Genomic DNA, 20222 nt, shown 5'->3' with positions numbered 1-20222 from the left:
TATATCCATCCACATCCATTCTCAAAACCTTTCTCACAACATGGTCCTCATTCCTCTGCCTAACATGCTCATGCATACCAAGACAGCCGGTTTCCAGATAGCTTCTCGTACTCGATCCATTCGCGTAACACCACACATTCCTCTCAGCATTCGCATCTCCGCCACATGCAATTGTCTTTCAGTCATCCCTTTTGTACCCCAACACTCTGGTCCATATAGAACAGCAGGTCTGACCATGGTCTTATAACAATATAAAGATTTTAATAATTTATTCAATAAGAATTATTATTATGTACATATATTTAATTTCTGACCTAGTATGGAAATTAAGGAGTAATGTTTGTTTTCTTTCATAAAATTCTAGATTTATTTGTGATATATCTGTATCTGTAACTAACTGACTATCTAGAACTTATCACTCTTAAAGATGAGTGAGATAACTCTTTTATTTTAATTAATAAATTAATTAGTAATTCCTATTCACTCCCCCTTTGAGGCTTATCATTTGTGTTAGGAGTGGGGACAATAGCCCGAGGGATCAGGATAGATCTTGAGTTCTTTAAACTAGATGATTACATACACTATTTTTTTCTGATTCAATTTGATTAGACTGGGCAAAGAGCATTCCACCTCCGTAATACCGCGACCCGTATGCTTATTAACCACGTACATAATATGATGTAAGTTTTCGAGACGCTGAAAACTGAGAAACCTTCTATAATAAAACACTCGATACGTTTCTCTCGCTGAAGATCAAATAAATAAACCTTACTAGTAATATTCTACAATTCATTTTTGAAATTGAAATTATTATTATTAGTTAGCTATTAGTAGCCGAGACGGCCCAGTGGTTAAAAAGCATACATCTTAACCCGTGATTGCGGCTTCAAACCCAGTACTACTTAATTTACATGTGCTTAATTTGTGTTTATAATTCATCTCGTATTCGGCGGTGAAGGAAAATATCGCGAGGAAACCTGCATATGAACGAAATTCTGCCACATGTGTATCCACCAACCCGCGTTGGAGCAACATGGTGGAATGTGCTCCAAACCTCCTCCTCAAGGGGAGAGAAGGCCTTAGCCCAGCAATAGGAAATTTAAAAGCTGTGACTGTTGTTAGCTATTTCTGGCAAACTATCTGAGTTTTATAGAATATTTAATTATTTAATTTAATTTTTGTTTAGTTATATACCTTTATAAAGTTACTCAATTATTTTGTAAATACATGTATAATATAAAGGCCTTTTACTAATGATTGTGTGAATATGAATGAAAAACCATTTTTGATCTTATTTTCATCAGTAGATCTTTCCGTAGTAGGTAGATATTGTGAGAACTGTAATACGGATTTATAGATATACTACTGTATATATACTTATGTTGGAATAGATTCCAACCATAAGAGGACAAAAGCTAAATAAACAAAATTTTACGCTGTAATGAAGCGAAGTTGGTCGAGAGCTTGAATAATCTATGGTGGAATAGTGTTGTATTATAAATAAAGACATATTCATGAAGAAATTTTAGCTGAGTTTTAGTTGAGTTAGTTAGAAGAAATTTTAACATAGCTGAGTTTTAGCAAATCGCATGAAATACGTAAATATAAGGTCTGTTTAATTTTATATTTAGAAAGCATCAATATAACTTTAAGGTTCCTAAGAATGTTTTGATGTATAATAAAATCTTTATTTTAACGAGAAAACCATTGAATTTTGAAGTCGTCGATCAGTGAGCCGTTTTAACGAGTCGTTAAGTATAATTTATAGCACAATATCTTTAAGTGCTAGTAATTGAATTTTGAGTATTTAAAAATCGAACTCCGTTTTTTTGTTTTGGGTAAAAGTTGTCAATGACGTAATAAAATTGCAAGTTTACGATCTTTAAACCTTTTTAAGTGTCGAATTATTGACAACATCTTATAGCGTCGGTCGCAGATTTTGTTGGATGTTGTTTTACTGTACCTATATTTAAAATATTTATATTGGCGGTAGTAGAGAAGTTATGACGTGGAAGTATAACAAACAAACTACCGAATTAATGAACTCACTTTGCATCAATAATACGTATTAGTTGGGATAATAATTATATTTGATATGTAACAAATATACTTACTTAAATAAAACTTGGCAAACCAGTAAATGAGACGAGATTAAAAAAAGAAACCGTTTTTATGAGATTCTTAGATAAGACTTACGTAGCTTTAAATTATGATATGCATTATATTACGCTCACTAGAAGGTTCAAACTTTGTTTTTGATTATTGTAAATTTTGTTAAAGACTCAACTCAATATTTTTTTTTAACTCAAATTTGTACTCGAACGCTTCCTAGCTCTCTCGCTAACTGTGATACGGGACTCAAATGGGATACATTTTGATTTTATTGTTTTAAAGTTTCAATGAACACAGGCATACATCTTGTATCAAATTCTAGAGTTTTTCTATATATCTGTACCGCGTCTGAGCCCGCGCCGGTCACAAGCTGCGCGTGTCATGTTACTGCGGAAGGAACACGCACTATTGTAAAAAAATTAGACAGATCATGAATAGAAACCAATTCCGACTGATGATTTGTTTTAAGTCGGTTTTATTGTTTTTGGGAATCAAATGGCCTTTGGGTCATATTTTATTATACTTCCTGGAGTACTCTATGCGATAACTTTTATCTTGGGATAGACGAATATTTATTTTTTATAGTATAGGTAGGCGGACGAGAAAATGGTGCACCTGATGGTAGTGGTCACCACCACCCATAGACACTGGCGCTGTTAGAAATATTAACCGTTCCTTACATCGCCAATGCGACACCAACTTTCGGAACTATGTTGTTATGATCCTTGTGTCTGGTGTACTTGTAAGTAAGTACAATTACTTACGCCGCCTATATTCGTTTACTGTCCCTCAAAGGGTTGAGGCTTGCATTAGCTGTTTTAACCTAAGATTCTGTGTTTACTCTGTTTTTTATATGTGCGGTTATCTGCAGCTATTATTATTATTATTATTTCAACATCACACATATTCAGCACTTATAAATAACAGATAAAACAAGAGAAAAAAATTAGGACCTGATATGAGTGACAATTACGGATGTACACAACATTCGCACAAAGAAAAAAATAAAACTTATTGTCTACTTGTTGAATTTAAGTAATAATAAAAAATATATATATATATTAAAGAAAAATCATAAGACCCAATATACAAAACTAATATATAAAACCACAAATGAAAAATAAAACAATTATATCTTAGTAACAGTACAGTGATAAAATGTGACTACAGACGAAATTTTTTAGCTATACTTTATATACAAAATATATGCTTTTGTTTCTTTCACTGGACCACTCTTTGTACTGTTAATAGATGTTATTGGAAATGTTTAAGTATAAATAAAACAATATAGATTTTTAATAGCGAAGCTGACCCATTGGATATAAGTAGGTGCGATGTGGAACCTAATCGATGAACGACGATTCAAATCTTGGGAAGTACTTACCTACTCACCTTTTCATACTTTTAACTTCTGTTTAAATTTGATTCGTGTTTGGCGGCGAAGGAAATTATCACAAGGTGTGGGCTGTAGTTTATTAATATTTTGCATATTATTTCAGACAGCCTTAAGAGTACATACATCGCAAGAATTGTCGGTCAAACTGCTTTTAAAGCGATCGTAAATTTTGTAGAATTTTATTTATAAAAAGTGGTAAGGAAAGAGAAAGAGATAGGGGCGATGATAATATTAAAAATTAACTTGATATATATTGGCGATATACTTACATATATGTTTTAGATATACTAACTTGATTATAATGTGTGTTGTATTAGCAAAGTAATGCCAAATTAATCGGTTGACGTGTTATTATTAAGCACTTATAATATTATTAATATCTCTATTAGAATCATATAAAATCGTTTTGCCATTTTAACCAATTAATAACTACTAAAGTAAAATAAGTATTAAAAAACGTTTTCAGCGATACTTAATAAATTGTAGTTAAGTACATATAGATTAAATATTTTGTACTTAAATACGTACTTAAATAAATTAAAACAAATCTACAAAAATCTTATTCATCTTCATCAGTATACTATAGTTACGCATTTAAAGGAAAATAAAAACAAACGAAAATCGTAGTTTTATTGAATTAAAAAAAGTATGTTGCCATGGCATGATAAGGACAGGAATTAATTAATAAAGTGTTTTAGTATCGTTTAAAACGTTATACGAACGACGAGAAGGAACAAAAACTGCAGGAACAAAACATTATAACATTTTTATTCCCAATAAAACTTACCTATAATAAAGATCCTAGTGTCATCTAGTGGTGAATAGTTAAACCACCAGCTCAAGTATTATTGTAGGACTTTTTATAACTGACTCTTTAGTTGTAAGTGTTTAACACAGATGGCGCTGAAAATATAAAAGTGTTATAAATAAGTTCACAGATAGCTGTACAATCTATTTCATAAAAATTACTATAGATGTCACTACAGTGCATTAACCATTTATAACAGCTTGTTGATTATTAATATTATTATTTATAAAATAATAATACAAAAATGTTATGCTCGTTACTTTTGAAGTACAAGTTTCAAATTTTTAACTTTTCTTCCCACATTTATCAAATTTTGTAAACAGATTATATTATTGTTTTATATCAATATTAAAAAAAATGAATAAGAATTGGAAAGGTACATATATAACAAAAATACATTAATTGTTTCATAATTGACTAATCATGAAGAAGCATAATATCTACGAGTCATCGTGAATAAATGACGACTCATTGCATTATATCGCAAAGGCGGATCACCGAATCGATTCATTCGAGTAAACTAATCGAATAAGTCGATTGTTCTTAGTGACCGTCTCTATGGGTGGCCAGATGTTTCGATATGATTACTAATAGATAATAATATGTCACGTTTTAGTTATAATTATAGACCATAAAGTTCAACTCGGTAAATATTCCTTAGGATTAAATATAATTATGTACTTTTAAACATTATAATGACCGATAATTATTCTTAAAATAAAAACCGTATTAGATTTCATGCAACAGTAGCCATAGGAAAAAGATTATTATAATTATTTGTAATATTATTATAATTTTCTTTGAATGCCATTTCTCAATTTGTTGTGAAACAGTTCCTTTTAGAAAACTACTTATTTCATAATGATTGTCTTCTTCTGAGTATTTATGGGCTGAATAATTAGCACAAGTGCTAGTATATAATATATTCATTCGTAATATTGTCTTTATTAAAAAAATCCTTTACGTATCATTCCCCATATAACCGAACGTTACACTGTTACGTGGTTTTAAAAGGCCTTTGGTCAGATAATTTCTACTAGACTACGACATAGTACATAAGTATATTAAACCTTAAACTATGGTAAGCAATTCTTCTTCATATCTACGTCAGACGTGACATTGTCAAAATATTTGGCAGACATGTATTAAAATTATAGCGTAGGCCATACGAGAAGAAAAAAAGATAAAAAAAGAGTAACACTAATGGCTTTAAATGCTCAAAACTAAGCACTTGAATGTGCGTATTAATGTCTTAAATACACACTGTACTGTGTAGCTACAATAAGCGGAAATAAAAATAAACCCACTAAAACAATGAATAGTATATTAACAAAATTTCGTAAGTTACCTTTGCAATTTCCACTGGTTCGCGGTATGGTATCCTACGCTGTGATTTGGCCCACATGCAGCATAGTCCAGGAGTACATCGAGAATGGTACAACGATTGAAAACGCTGATTGGCTGAGAGCCGGTCGTTTCGGTATATTCGGTACATTTTTCATGGCTCCTGTTTTCTACGGATGGATGAAGTATAGCGGGAGGTTCTTTAGGCGGAAAAATTTAAGGACAGCCGTGACCAGAGCGGTTATAGAACAAGTTACGTACTCGCCAGTCGCGATGGCTTACTTTTTCTTCGGGATGAGTCTTCTTGAGATGAAACCATTGAAGGTCTGTGTCAACGAGGTTAAGGAGAAATTTTGGCCGACATACAAGGTGGGTGCGATATTTTGGCCGACAGTTCAGACGATTAACTTTTATTTCGTGTCTGAGAAGAATAGAATTGTATTCGTGAGTCTTGCTAGTTTTGTCTGGACAATATTTATGGCGCATATGAAGGCCAAGAGGCAAACATATTCGAATAAAATAAACAGTATCGATGACTAAGTACTATGTTTTTATTCTAATATCGTAATGTAAGTAATTATTATTATTTAAATAAACAGAGGGCATCATAAATTTTTGAGCAAAAAGCCATTTGTGAATAATTAATTATTGTGATCGGTGTTTGATTTGATTTATATTTTGTTAATTTTGTATTATTTATATATTCTTCAAATATGTTTCAACTCAGGAGTGACTAAGAAACAATTTTCGCCTTTTTTCAAAATATTCATTGATATACATATATAATGAGCCGAGATGGCCCAGTGGTTAGAACGCGTGCATCTTAACCGATGATTTCGGGTTCAAACCCAGGCAGGCACCACTGAAATTTCATGTGCTTAATTTGTGTTTATAATTCATCTCGTGCTCGGCCGTGAAGGAAAACATCGTGAGGAAACCTGCATGTGTCTAATTTCAACGAAATTCAGCCACATGTGTATTCCGCCAACCCGCATTGGAGCAGCGTGGTGGAATATGCTCCAAACCTTCTCCTCAAAGGGAGAGGAGGCCTTTATCCCAGCAGTGGGACATTTTAGGGCTGCTAATGCTAAAAAAAAATACATATATTATTGCAAGAGGCCCATTTGCTCATGTGTTCAAGTAAATATAAAATTCAGTAACTATAAAATAGGTTAAATTCGTATTAGTTAGAACTGTGTGTAAGTCCGTCTGTGTGGGTACCTATGTGGTACATACTAGGTGGTACCTACGATCATCAATTATTTTACAACTGAACAGTAATCACTTGTATTGTTGTGTATTGGGTTCAATGCTGAGTAAAACATTAAGTACAGGTACAAGGGACGTACAACTTAGTTCCCATGGTGGAATTGACAGTGGCGGTGGGCGGTGACGTTTCTATTACAGAGTGGTCAACCTTTAAGTTGTTTTATTAAAATTTTCGTGGATAAATAACCAGCTACCCCATCCGACTTCATGTAAGTAGATTTCCTTTAGGAGATCATTTCGGAGATCTCGTTTTAAGTTAGGTATTTCGCTTATCGCTTATATGATATGTCCACTTAGACATTGGTTTAGTGACTAGATAAGAGGCCGCAGACTGTTAACTTTTTTATGAATTTTAGAAAAACATATTAACGTGAGCCATGCGAATCGAGCGATCACACGATAAAACAGATTACTTTGTCTATGAATTTAGAAGAAGAAAGAATCGAAAGAAGAAGTAACAATTCTGTGTCTTCTTCTTTCGAATATCAAATCAATGAGACAGAAAGAGATAAATCAATGTTTGAATAAACAACCGCTAAACTACGTTAAGAAGTAATGTCGGTATTAATAAAATTATGTTTAAGCGTTATAGTAAATTATGTAAAAAATATAATAAGGTTATTGTCTGTGCTTGTTGTCATTAATTTTAAGGTTCTAGTTATTGAATCGAAAAGACAGAATCGTCGAGTGTGGCTAACGACGTTATTCGAAAGAAAATAAAAATATCGATATTTTTTACTAAAATTTATAATGATTTTATGATGAATATTTTTATTTGAATCGTTTATCATGTTTTGTCAACGCGTCTCTAATGTGTTTCGGGTCGATTTCGATTTGAATCGATATTTTTATGAGCGAACATTAATAAAATCGATTCATGTTTTATTATTTATGGCCATGTTTCGGTTTGAGTTTTTTTTTCTATTCGATATGCGATTGTAATAGCTTACGATTTCAAGAATAGAAATAAAATTAAAAATATTTCTCACTGAAAGATTTTGGTAATAATAAAAAATAAAAAGAATACTAGGAGGACATAACTTTGTAGGGCATTAGTCAACAGCGAGACAAGTCTTTGTGTTATATATTTCTGTACAAAAAAAATTAATTCGCTAATTATACAAATGATATATATATTCACTAACTCAACCTGCGGCTTTACCTGCGCTTAGTTTAGAAATTTTTATCATGGGTAAATATTTATATACGATTTTTTTTCTCTTTATTGTTATCATGATTGGAAATAAGATCTATTCCTAAAGCTATCTTCATTTATACCCAAAATAAAACCAGCTTTATTATCAAAAACAAAATCAAAAGATCAAACAAACACTTGATTAAGAAGTCGAAATTTTAGTCCTTCACTAAAATTCGCTTGTGAAAAACACATCGATTAATTAGCTCGATAATATGTAGTTGCCGGCTACCGTCCGGATTTAAACATTTGGCCCACAAAAGGGCCGAAACTGGTCCTTTTTCACTTAACGATCTCGACTCGTCGCTACCAAAAAAATTGGTAAAAAACACTCTTTACCTGACCCCTCGCTTGATATATGTATTGAGTGGTTATTACGATTCATTAATGTATTAAAAACGTATATTATTGTTTTATTTATAAATTGAAAGAGTGTTTTCATTCATTAATCAATTATAAATAAATAGTATGGTTTTTTTTTATATGTATTCTGATTCAGATAATATCTGTGTTGGTGATACCTACTCAGACATGTATTCACAAAGCCCTTCCACCAAGGGTCAATTAAAAATGTTCTAATTTATAAATAATACAAGATCATCGTCATCTGATACATCATCATCTCTCGATGAGAAGATTTATCCTTTGATTATTCACAAAGCTTCAATGACGAGTTCAAAAACGAGAGAGAGATGTCACAGAATGTAGTTTTCTCATTTCTCATGTTGATTTTGAAAGAGATACAAGTGATGTTTTTGAATTGGAATCTTCAAGAAATACATGTTTTATACTCTAAGCTATGCATGACTAAGAATTTATATAAACTGATGGGTTTATATCCATTTGAGGAAGATTCGAGGTTATTTCACAACGTTGCTCCAAAACTTTCGTGGATAGAAATTATATTATACAAAGTATGAAAAAGAAATTAACTGAGCCGAGATGACCCAGTGGTTAGAATCAATGATGAATTTTCATGTACTTAAGTTGTGTTTATAATTAAACTCGTAATTGGAGGTGAAGGAAAAAATCGCGAGAAAATTTGCATGTGTCTAATTTCAATGAAATTCTACTACATGTGTATTCACCCCCTGTCCACCACCACCAAAGGGAAGCCCAGCAGTGGGACTGACTGTTAATAAAACGTTACAACAGCTCATATAAGATATTCCGAAAAACTATTTCACGCTACTCCATAGAACTATATTTTGTTATAAGATAACATTGACCAAATCACACGACATAAAGTTGTTTTTTGTTAAACGAAATAACGTACAAAAGAATCTATCGTCACCTGCTGGGCGACATTATTTATAGCTATTTGCTGACAAAGAATTAAAAAAAAAAACTCCGATCAAGAAGTTCGGGTCGCATAAGTAATTGATTTAATTTCTGACGTTTTATAATTAGTGTAAAATATGGTTTTGGTCGAAGGCCTTTTTTGATATTTATTTCTGGGAATTACCTTGGAATCCACTCACGAACTTCGGATATTTTTTATCTGTACAAGTTTTGGTGTTTGTAAAGAATGAGAGTCGATATTATAAAAAAAAAAAAAAACATTTAGATAGTGCAATGACCATCGTAATAGTTACATTTGAATGGCTATAATACATTTGGCGCAGTTTGTTTGTATTGTTGTGTTCCGGTTAAAAAGGTAAATGAGCCAGTGTAACTACAGGCAAAACGGAACTTGTACATTGATTCGCCTCCGCCATCTCTCATTACCATTGGACTATTTGCGTGCTATTACTGTGAATTTAGTTACGTAAAACGTAATAGCTCTCATTGTCTGGACGCAGGAATCGAACCGGATCATGATAAACCATCAGGTTATTCTGTTATAATTGACACCGATCTGAGTAATTATATTATATTAATTAGCCTCAGATATTTATTTAATTAATGTATTAATTGACTTAACCATTGAATTATAATTGTTATAATTGTATTCACACAGATAATTAATTTCAGGCGTCGGTATTTTATAATTGTTGAGGTATTTAATAAAATTGCAATTGGAAGGGTATCGTATTATCTCATGGAACGGTGAATGAATAAATCCGCTTGCTTTATTAAGTCTGCTTGCTTGAGTTTGATGTGAAAGAGTTTAAACTATATTTGACTTCTGTAATTGAAAAGCTATATTAATTCAGCGTGCGCTCTCAGAGGCAACAATTATACTTTTTATGATCAATATACTAAATTCAAAACATTTAAAACGGGTCGAGGTGTATTAAGAAAACATACAAGAAGAAATAAGTTTACGATTTACGGCGACGACCGTGGCTTAAATTAACTATACATTTTTTAAATTGATACTTTAAAAACTGGGGGGAGAACTTCTTTCAAAATTCCTCGGTTGAACTTTGATAGTACGAAAATTTATATTCGTTTCATTAATTTCATTAAACGAATATAAATTTGCTTTATTAAGTAGGATCATAGGAAATCTTTTATGTGAATACTATTGTCAGGTAGCACTACATAACTAACAAAATCAAAAAATTATAATAACCTTGTTTCGACCAGTAAAAATCCACAGTAAAAATAACAGAATGAATATTAGGTAAGACAAATATGGGATTTCCAATTTATATCAATACACAAATATACATATAAAGTAACTATATAAACACCATTAGTATGCACCATAACGTAGGTAGCCATATAATATAGATATCAAATTTTAATTAACACACGTACGTATTATTTCGGCACATAGTATATAATAAAGTAATAGGTATAGAAAGATATTTTACGATTCAAAAAATGCATACTCAATACATTTTATAATAAAAGATCTTATAAGGTAAATGCTTATTTTATGTGCGTAAAATTAAATAATAATAATAAACGAATTATTGTTCTTATCGTGTTTAAGATCTGTGGACTTACGCATTTCCACTTTTGTCCCGCAATATCCACAGATTAAAAACTTTTTTAAGCAGATCTCCTTTAAAGCAAAATGTCACGATCGAATTTTGTTTCTAAGTCAAGTGTATTGCTCGTGTGTTTTTATTATCGACTATAATAATAAAAAAACCGTATAATTCGCCGTAACTCAATTTACGACGATTATTTGAGGGGCGGCACACATCGAGACAAAGGAGCGCGTATTTCAAGATATAAAACGAAATTTCTCAATTAGCAGCCATATTGACATCTCAATCAAAAAGATTATAGTAGCATTTGTAGGTACAATTAACTTTAAATACGAATGAATTTTTATTTATTTCTCAGAGAAACGATGTTAGGCTTTCGTAACTGGTTATTATATTGTATTTAAAGAGTTTATGACCTTGGCATCGGTAAAAGTGTTGATAGGATTTTATTTATGGGTTTGTCTCTGGTGTGGAATTACATATTGTATATGATTCTCTATTTAAAAAAAAAAAACAATTCTATTTTAATTATACTTTATGATTGGATTATCAAAATGTATGTCTATTTTTAGCAATTATAATTACATTAGATATTTAAAACGCGGCTAGCGTTTCATGTATCTGGTTATGTTTAAGGCTAACGTTTGATTATTATTTTTATTTGAACAATACCTATAAAAAAAACTTTAAGATAAATAAAAATTTAATAGACGGAAACATAAAAATCTTTAGAATTAATAAAAAATCCTGACTAATTAAGATGTTTTGTATGGGCGGGCCCGACCATTATTACCTGACAAATAACTCGATTGTATAATACCAAATTGATTACAAAGTTAAAAGTTTTATTTAAGCAATTATAACCTTTATTCCCATCGCATAAGATACCAGTTCCTTGTATTACATTGAATATTAAAGTTGCTGATGGCATTGTTATATGTTATTTTTTTATGCCCTGTCTTAGAATTGACGTTAGCGTTAATTAAAAATAAAAATTATTGCGATTGGCCTTAGCAAATTGCAAATTGAGTTTTAAAAGCATGGGAATACTGGAAATATATTTAATAATATATGTTGAAATGGGTCTTCGTCTTTTATGATACATGCAGGGAGTTTATTTTAATATTAATTGAACAATAAAATTTTATGTGTTAAATTGGTTTATACTCATATTAATTGGTGTATCCGTTTAATACGCGTATCCCTTTGATTTTATGTGAAATATTTTGCCATGATACTTTCTGTATCCTATAGATTATATAAGCTTGTTCAGTTGAAGGTTTTTATGTAATTTCTGGTTTTAATCTTAGGTCTAATCGTGAATTTTAAAGTATTTTTTTTTTAATAGTTTTAATATAATATAATACTTTTACCCTGAATGTAACAACAGCTTTATTTTTTAAGGTTGGTACATATACGAAATTGAATACTTAACAATTTTTATCAAGATCACTCTCCTTGTTTTTGAGTTTTAAATACAATAATAATATTAAAAAATGAGGTATGTTACACAGTGCAAGATTATATTATTACAAAAGAGCTTAATCTTAATGATGATTGATTTTCATACTTTGTTTAGTTATATACGATTATTATAGTACACATACTGAGTTACTTACCGGTTTTTCACTGCATAATCTACTTGGATTAAGTTTTAAATAGAATTATTTAATAAATTTAATAAAAATGTGAGGCATTTGTTAAGTGGCTAGTAAAGTCGTTTTTGTTATATATGTGATCGGCTTATTATGATTAATTAGTTCGTAAACTAATGTAATGTAACATGTTTTGATATTCAGCACGCTCGTAAACCCGTGTCATTCGTCACCCTGTCATACCATGACACGTTCGTATAAACACTTTTCTTAATTTCGCCTCAAGAATATTTTTATTTGTAATGGACATTTTTTTTCCGATCTATTTTATGTATTTAAAAATGGGTGTCTGTTTTGATCACCATGAAAGTTATCACATATCTATATGACTTTTTTTTTGAGAAGTGAGGGTGTGTTCTTCCTGACTGGCCTCCTCAGAAAACAAGTAGCTGCGTCATTTGTTTTGGTCGTACATACTCGTAGGTTTGAAAACGCAATATTCAGACAAGATTTTTGTATTACAACTACAGCCTGTCTTGGCCTAGTAATAACTGATAATATTTATAATAATGAGAATAGTGCCTTATTCTATAATTATTGTGAGGTAATATTAAATAAATTTACAATGGAATACAAATAAATACTAAAATAATACGGGTGTTGAATAAATATTATGCAAAATGTTATATGTATATCTTCTGCAATGACTAACTTTTGTATATAAGTTTAACACGGCCGTAAACACGCCTCAGTCGGCACGCTGTCACGTCACATATCGTTATTAACAGCTACCATGTACCTTGTCATCCGGCGTCGCTTGCTTAACGACGTTGGTGATGACGTATAAACCAATTAACAGATGGCGCCCTGGATTTTGTTCAACTCTTAAAGGTCATAAGTGCCTCCCTTCTTGAGGAAGGGTTTCATAGTTCTGCTGATAGTGCTCTGTAGGCTTCTGAATCTTTAAACTGTAAAACCACGTCAGAAATTATTTATATAATCTTATATATTAATAGCGAAAGCCAATTTTTGTCCCATTGATTATGGGACGATAGCTGCACATAAAAAATCGGTTATGGTCTCATTTTGCAGAGTTGTGCAGAAAATTAACAAGCATTCTCGATTTTAATTTACTAAATTTTTACAATTTAACAAATTATTTTAAAATTTCAATTTATTTTAGAAAGAAGAAAAAAGTTACTGGCCGGTTAGTGAGCGCTACTACGGCTGTAAAAGAATAAATAAATCAAAACGTAAACAAAATTAAAGTAAATTGTTATCGACAAACTCCAATTCTAAACTAAACTAATGTATATTATTTGAAATAAAAAATCATTAAAAAAGATTTCATCATTTAGTTGTATTAGTGTAGATGAGTGTGTTAACAATGAAGTGAAATCAAAACAAAACCAGTCATAGGTTACGAAATTCCTAAAAATCCTTTGAATAAACGCGAAGTTTTTAGGGAGACTCACTACTATTGTTATTTAGCAGTATTGGCTCATTGGTTGGAATACGAATTATCCGAAGTGGTGTTTTAGGCACAAACACCATAACATATACTACTAACAAATCTATAGGTAATATACTACATGCCCGTCCCGACTTGGTCCGGGTGAAATAAGAATTTCATTTACATCCCGATGGCAACGCCACCTACCGGGTCCAATGCAAATCGTCCAAGAACTTGTACTACAAATACAAATACAGGACATTCCACTGGGTCTACAGGACCCTGACCCATTGGGTTAAAATAAAACGACGCGGTAGCTAAGGCTACCGGGGAGGAACAGCCCGGGTAAGGAGGGTAGCCTCGAGGCCCGTACCCAGTTCGGCCTTGGCCGAGCAGGAAGACCTCACAAATACTTTTCTTAATTTACTTTTGTTAACGCAAATCATCATTTGATAAAACTTCAAAATCAATATGACCATCATGAATTTCTTTATAAAGTTATAAAGGATTAAATTTATGTTTTTAAATTCACTTCATTGTGTACGTTTAATAAACGATTATTGTTTTCAAAGTGACGTCACAATACACGCATACGTCGTGACACCTCGACGATCAAAAGAAACCACAATAGCACTATCCTTTTAAATGTAATCATTAAAAGGGATGAAAACGTTAAAATACGCGTAAAATACTAAGACAAAGTTATCTCTTAAGAGGATTATAAATATGAACCTAGTCGGGAAAGATGGGTATTTTGAGAGTTATAGAAATAGTACGGTCTGCGCGGTGTGTATCCTCGTGAAGTGATGTCATCACCGAACGACTTTTTTATTTTATTTGTTGTACGCATATATTAGTTGAATTGAACTGATTCACACGCATTTTCTCAGTAGCAAATCCGGAGTCTGGAAATTGGAAGTGTTTGCTTTGAACACTTTCCAGTTTTGGCGTATTCGCTGTCCCATCGGATTATGAGGATGTGTCTGTATTTGCGCACACGCTTCTGCTTTCTGCTTTATAATATATCCTGCTGTGCTATGCTATATAACATATCCTGTGTGTAGTTGGCAAGTCTGCCTTGAGATTAGCCGCCGTTGCCGAAATCGGTCAGGAGGATATCATAAGCAAACTAAATCCTAAATTTTATTAATCTAAAATATTATAGACTATATAAATTTTCTTCGTTTAAATGTAAATTAACTTATGAAATTCGTTGACGTATTTCCTAAGTTGTTGAATTAACTTTAATTTATTTTAAATAAGAACGAAAAATTGAATACAATTTACTTAGTCCGTGTTATATTTAATGTGATTTCAGTCCACTAAATCTTATCCGATCATAGTATTAATATACACAGATTAGTAATTATTAAAGTCACGTTTCTGCGACGTTTAGAACCGGTAGTTATTTAAATTTTAATTACTGTTGCAAAGTTCTTGTATGAGTATTTTTGATTAATAGCAATACAATTCTCTAATCCATAAATGTTCGGATTATTCTGGTAATAACCGGATAGTTGCGAAGTCACTTGTGAATACATAGATCGTGTCGGATGTGATGGATGATGTTCCTTACGTAGTAATTACATGCGTTAAGCGGTCGCAGGCGCCACTTAGTTCGCTTTTTGTCAAAACGGAAGACTATTTTGAGATGTTTCACTGATGCTGTTAGCGCTTCTTAATAGATGTAACAGGATGAGCTTACATTGTGCGAGACGTTTATTTACTTAAAAATCTTTACTTCAAATTTATTTATTTAAATAACATACGTTATCGGAATATTTACAAAATGAATTAAAAATATCAACAACAGGAGACTCGTAGGTAGAGTATGATACACTGTTATAAGCGTTGACAACATATATATTTTTATGTCTAATGAGTAATTGTGAATTACCTTCGCCCATGTAAAGAAGGATCCTCGTCTCTGCGTAGTGTAAAAACTATTATATATATTATACATATATATACCTTCAAACATTGGAACAAAGATAAAATTCCCCCTGTAACCTTGTAGGACAAACCCTTGCTCCCATTCCCCCATTCTAAATCAACAATGGGTGACTGGTATCTACCCATGCAGGTCTTATTAAAATTTCTACTTTACATTTAATAAAATTTGTCTATATATAACATTTTCACGGTCTTCGGCAGATGTATTTTAAAACAGACATACAAAAAAATCACAAATTAGCCAAATGGTAAGTGGTCACCACCGGCCACATGACGCTATAAGAAATATTAATTCCTTACAACGCCAATGCGCCACTTGTAGTTACACTGTCTCACATACCCTTCAAACTGGAACTCAAAAATACTATAAGTACTGCTGTTTGGCGGTAGAAAGTCTGATGAGTGGATGGTACCTCCCCAGACGAGCATACAGCTCAACTACCATTTTTTCTTTTGTTGATTTATTATTTTAAATCAAAAAGTATACAGACCTACATAACTTATTATAATTAATCAAAAGATTATATTATAAAATACACAATCGGTAAAAGCACTTTCGATTACAAACAAAAGCCGATGATATCGTAATTGATTCTTAATTTAATTATCTCTTAATAAAATATTGAACAGAACTGCGCATATAATACCGCCGTTATTTTTAAAAAAAGAGCGAAATAAAAAGGCGTTTAAAAATCGCGGCATGTTTAAAGCGTTAATTACCCGGTGGCGGAAACAGGACGATTAGTGGCTTTTAGCCTCTTTAATGGTTTAAAAAATTTTGAATTAAGAACATTCTACAAATGCTGTCAAATATTTTACGGATATGTAGGTTTCTAAAAAACAGTTGATGTTTATTTTCGAATATGGAATCTAGCGCGTTGGAAAGGGTTTGCTAGTATTGGAAGCATTTGATTATTTTTTTAGCAATATTGTTAATGTCTTTACAGCCGAAATCTCAATTAATGATGTTTGTTTGTTACACTTAACTTAGACTTAGAAGTTGTCAGGGGTACATGAACAAACACAGAATGAGTGTCCCACGTCCGTTACGCGGACGAAGCCACGAACGGAAACTAGCATATAATAAAACATTCTAGTTACATTTTTTTTCTACATAAAAATGCCGACGGCAGAAATTTGAAGTACATTAATTTTTTAATATTCATCCTATCAATAAGACAAAAATGACAGATCAAGTCCAAATATATAGATATACCACCTCCATTCTAAAATAACCCTTTATTGTTCGAGGGCCTTGAATAATGAAGACATGATTATTTATCGTTTGAAGGCAGAGGAAATGGGCTATCTGATGATAAGTGGTCATCACGGAATGAGGACCGAGCTATTGTAATAGATATCAGCCATTACGTTGGTTACACGATTTAGGCATTCAATCTAAATTGCAAAGCATTTCTAGTCGTACATATATATTCTAGTATTGTATTATAGTAATCTTCCAAACGTGCTTTATCAGTAGTATTGGGTTTATGTTTTGTTAAAAAAATTATATATGTGTGCATGTTGACTTATAAAGAATGCAAAAAAGAAAGAACCTTCTTATTGCCACACATTAAACAAATAATGGCAATTTAAATTACACGCATAATGTTGCACGGTAAAGGGAGTGTAGGTCACTTTCTGTGTGGAAAGTCCGCAATCGACTGGGACAAATGAGGCTCTCGGAGCAGTCAATGCTTCGTAACGTATTGGAGTCTAGTCCAGGGCTTAATAACAAATTTCTCATAATAATATGATAAAATTGTTATTTCTCCCCCAATCGGACTTATTGATTAGAGTGAGACTCACAACAAACACGAGGGTCAGGATAGATCTTGCGACTTTTAAATCGCTAGGTGACCTCTACACAAGATACCCATTGAAATTAATTTCTTAAAGTTTCCATTAAAAAAAATTTTTGGTGTATTTCAAAAATTCGAGCTTAGCTTTCGACTTTTGTTGCCAGTAGCCAATACACAGAAAATTTAAAAATGTCATTTTACTCGTATTTCAATTCGATTCGAAATTCAAATCGCCAAACATTTTCCTTTACACCTCAATCAAATCTGCCAGTTCGTGTATTCGAAAACTTTTATTTTCAGTCAGTTCGAATATTTGAAAATAGAACGTTGTGAGTGCTTGCCTTTATGGCAGTTTTCTAACGAGGAGCGGGGGGAGAGGTATGGAGAGTGGGGAGCGGGGAATCACGAAGCAGTTAATACCGGCTGATGTCTCAATACCTCCCAGTGTGCGAGCCTATTATTTTAGCCCACACGACGCGGATTGTAAGTAAGTATGGAGATGGACTTTTAATTTATAAACATATAGTTTTTTTAAAAGGTAAAAAAAGTAAAAATATAAATCAAAATAAAAATAAGTCCGAATCTCGTATGTCTTCGTGTCAGTTATTCTTACCGTACCTACTTCCAACTGCATGAGTTTCTGTTAGTATCTGCAATCGAGAGAATTTCTTCGCCTAGTTTTATTAACTAGCGTTTACCTACCACTTTGTTTCAGTACGTTTACCTTTCTTTTTGCGTCTGGCATAATTATCTTTGTTCACCTTAGTAGGGTGACTTTATCTAACTACATCAGTTTTATGTTTATGTATTCGAATTTATCTTAATATGTCTTCCTTAAACTGAATCTATCTTTATTAGCAAACAAAACATCGTCATACTGTTTCGCTCTGAACAGCAATGACATTATATTTTAAACAAAGCCAACGCATAAAAATCTTTATAAAAAATATAATTGATACGACAAAAGAAGTCGTTTCTATATTGTAATAGCCCCATTTAGGTTCTACAAAAGCGTGGTGCGCTAACAGTGCAGTTTGTGTTGCTCTTCATGCATACATCTATTCGAAAACGATACGCGTATCGAATTCTTCACACGATAATACACCCAATTTCCATACTATTGCGACTATATTTCCATGATTCGAAAATATTTTCGTCGCTCGCGCGCAGAAAAGCCTTTTTACGAGGTGAATACATTTAAGATTGTATTGACTAGGAAATTAAGTTGTTTATCGTTTGAGCATTATTGAACTTAAGACCTTTTGGTATCGCTACTGATTTTCAGATTGTATATTGGTGTTTCTTTCATATCAACCTAAATAGAGGTGTGTCGAAAGTTAAAAGAGACTTTAAATCTTGCATATTAGGGTTGATTTTACGGTGGCATTAAATCCTAAGGTAGTGGTAAGGTTAATTTGAAAACTAGCTAGTGTGAGGTAACGTGAATCGCGAGAAAGTAGCGCTATTTGCTACCGTATCGCGCGCGATCGCGGAGACAGGGGTTAACAACAGTTGGTTATCTCGAAGCTATTAATATATTATTGTTTTCTTTCAAATTAACGCTTATTTTGTACCTTAAATACACTGGATTTTTATAAGTTTAATTTTTTTGTTTCAATAAATTAAATATTTACGCAAAAACTTAGTCAACTAGACAAATTTTATTAAGCTTTTTTTTTAATACAATCTTGACTTTCTTTAATGCTAATAAATTTATTATTTCTATGAAATTCTTTATTGGCCATAGATAAATTATTATTTGTTTAAAACAAACGTATACGAATATATATGTACCTATTCATTAAAAATTAAACTCAAAATATTTATTTTCAGTAAATAATTTTAAATATATTTAACTTATAAAAAAGTTGAGCGTCTCTGACAATGCACACGACGTCATCTGCCCCTCCGCATCCAATCAGCATTATATGTTAATAGCCCATTAGAATATATGCAGCCTTCGCGCTATATCTCGACTAATACCTTAACCACCATAACTTGATCCCCCTTGTATATTGTATTAACTACATTTGTAAGACACATTTACATTGGCTATTTAAGTAGACGCATCAGATTTTAAAGCGCACGCGATAATAAGTCTTATGCGTATTGTTTAAGAATTAGAATAGCGTGAACGTCGGCTTGTAAGGTGCCTTGTTATAAGTTTTTGTGGCACTGTCTTAGTATTTCGATCGCTTTTTGTATGTTATTTGAAAATAATTACGTATATATTTGTACTTAGTTTTATATATATTTTAATCTGATTATAGTTTTTAAATTCTATTGATACGTTTAAATGAGCAAATGGATTAAAACTTTTTGAATTGAAATCAGAATTTTATATATTTACAAAAAATTGCTTACTATGCTTGTCTGTAACGACAATAATCAAAATTGAAGGCAGAATATT

General features: G+C 31.9%; 1 protein-coding gene across 1 annotated transcript; it reads left to right on the top strand.

Moving 5' to 3' along the window:
- The first annotated feature begins 5475 nt into the window (after positions 1-5475).
- LOC125073170 (mpv17-like protein 2) lies at positions 5476-6200 on the top strand. The gene has a single exon (XM_047683890.1). It carries the CDS (start codon positions 5631-5633, stop codon positions 6198-6200), a length of 570 nt encoding a protein of 189 aa, XP_047539846.1. The 5' UTR covers positions 5476-5630.
- Positions 6201-20222: the final 14022 nt, after the last annotated feature.

The sequence above is a fragment of the Vanessa atalanta genome, chromosome 23, assembly GCF_905147765.1.
Source record: "Vanessa atalanta chromosome 23, ilVanAtal1.2, whole genome shotgun sequence".
In the NCBI taxonomy this organism is placed as follows: domain Eukaryota; kingdom Metazoa; phylum Arthropoda; class Insecta; order Lepidoptera; family Nymphalidae; genus Vanessa; species Vanessa atalanta.
This window is presented reverse-complemented; position numbering and strand designations above follow the sequence as displayed.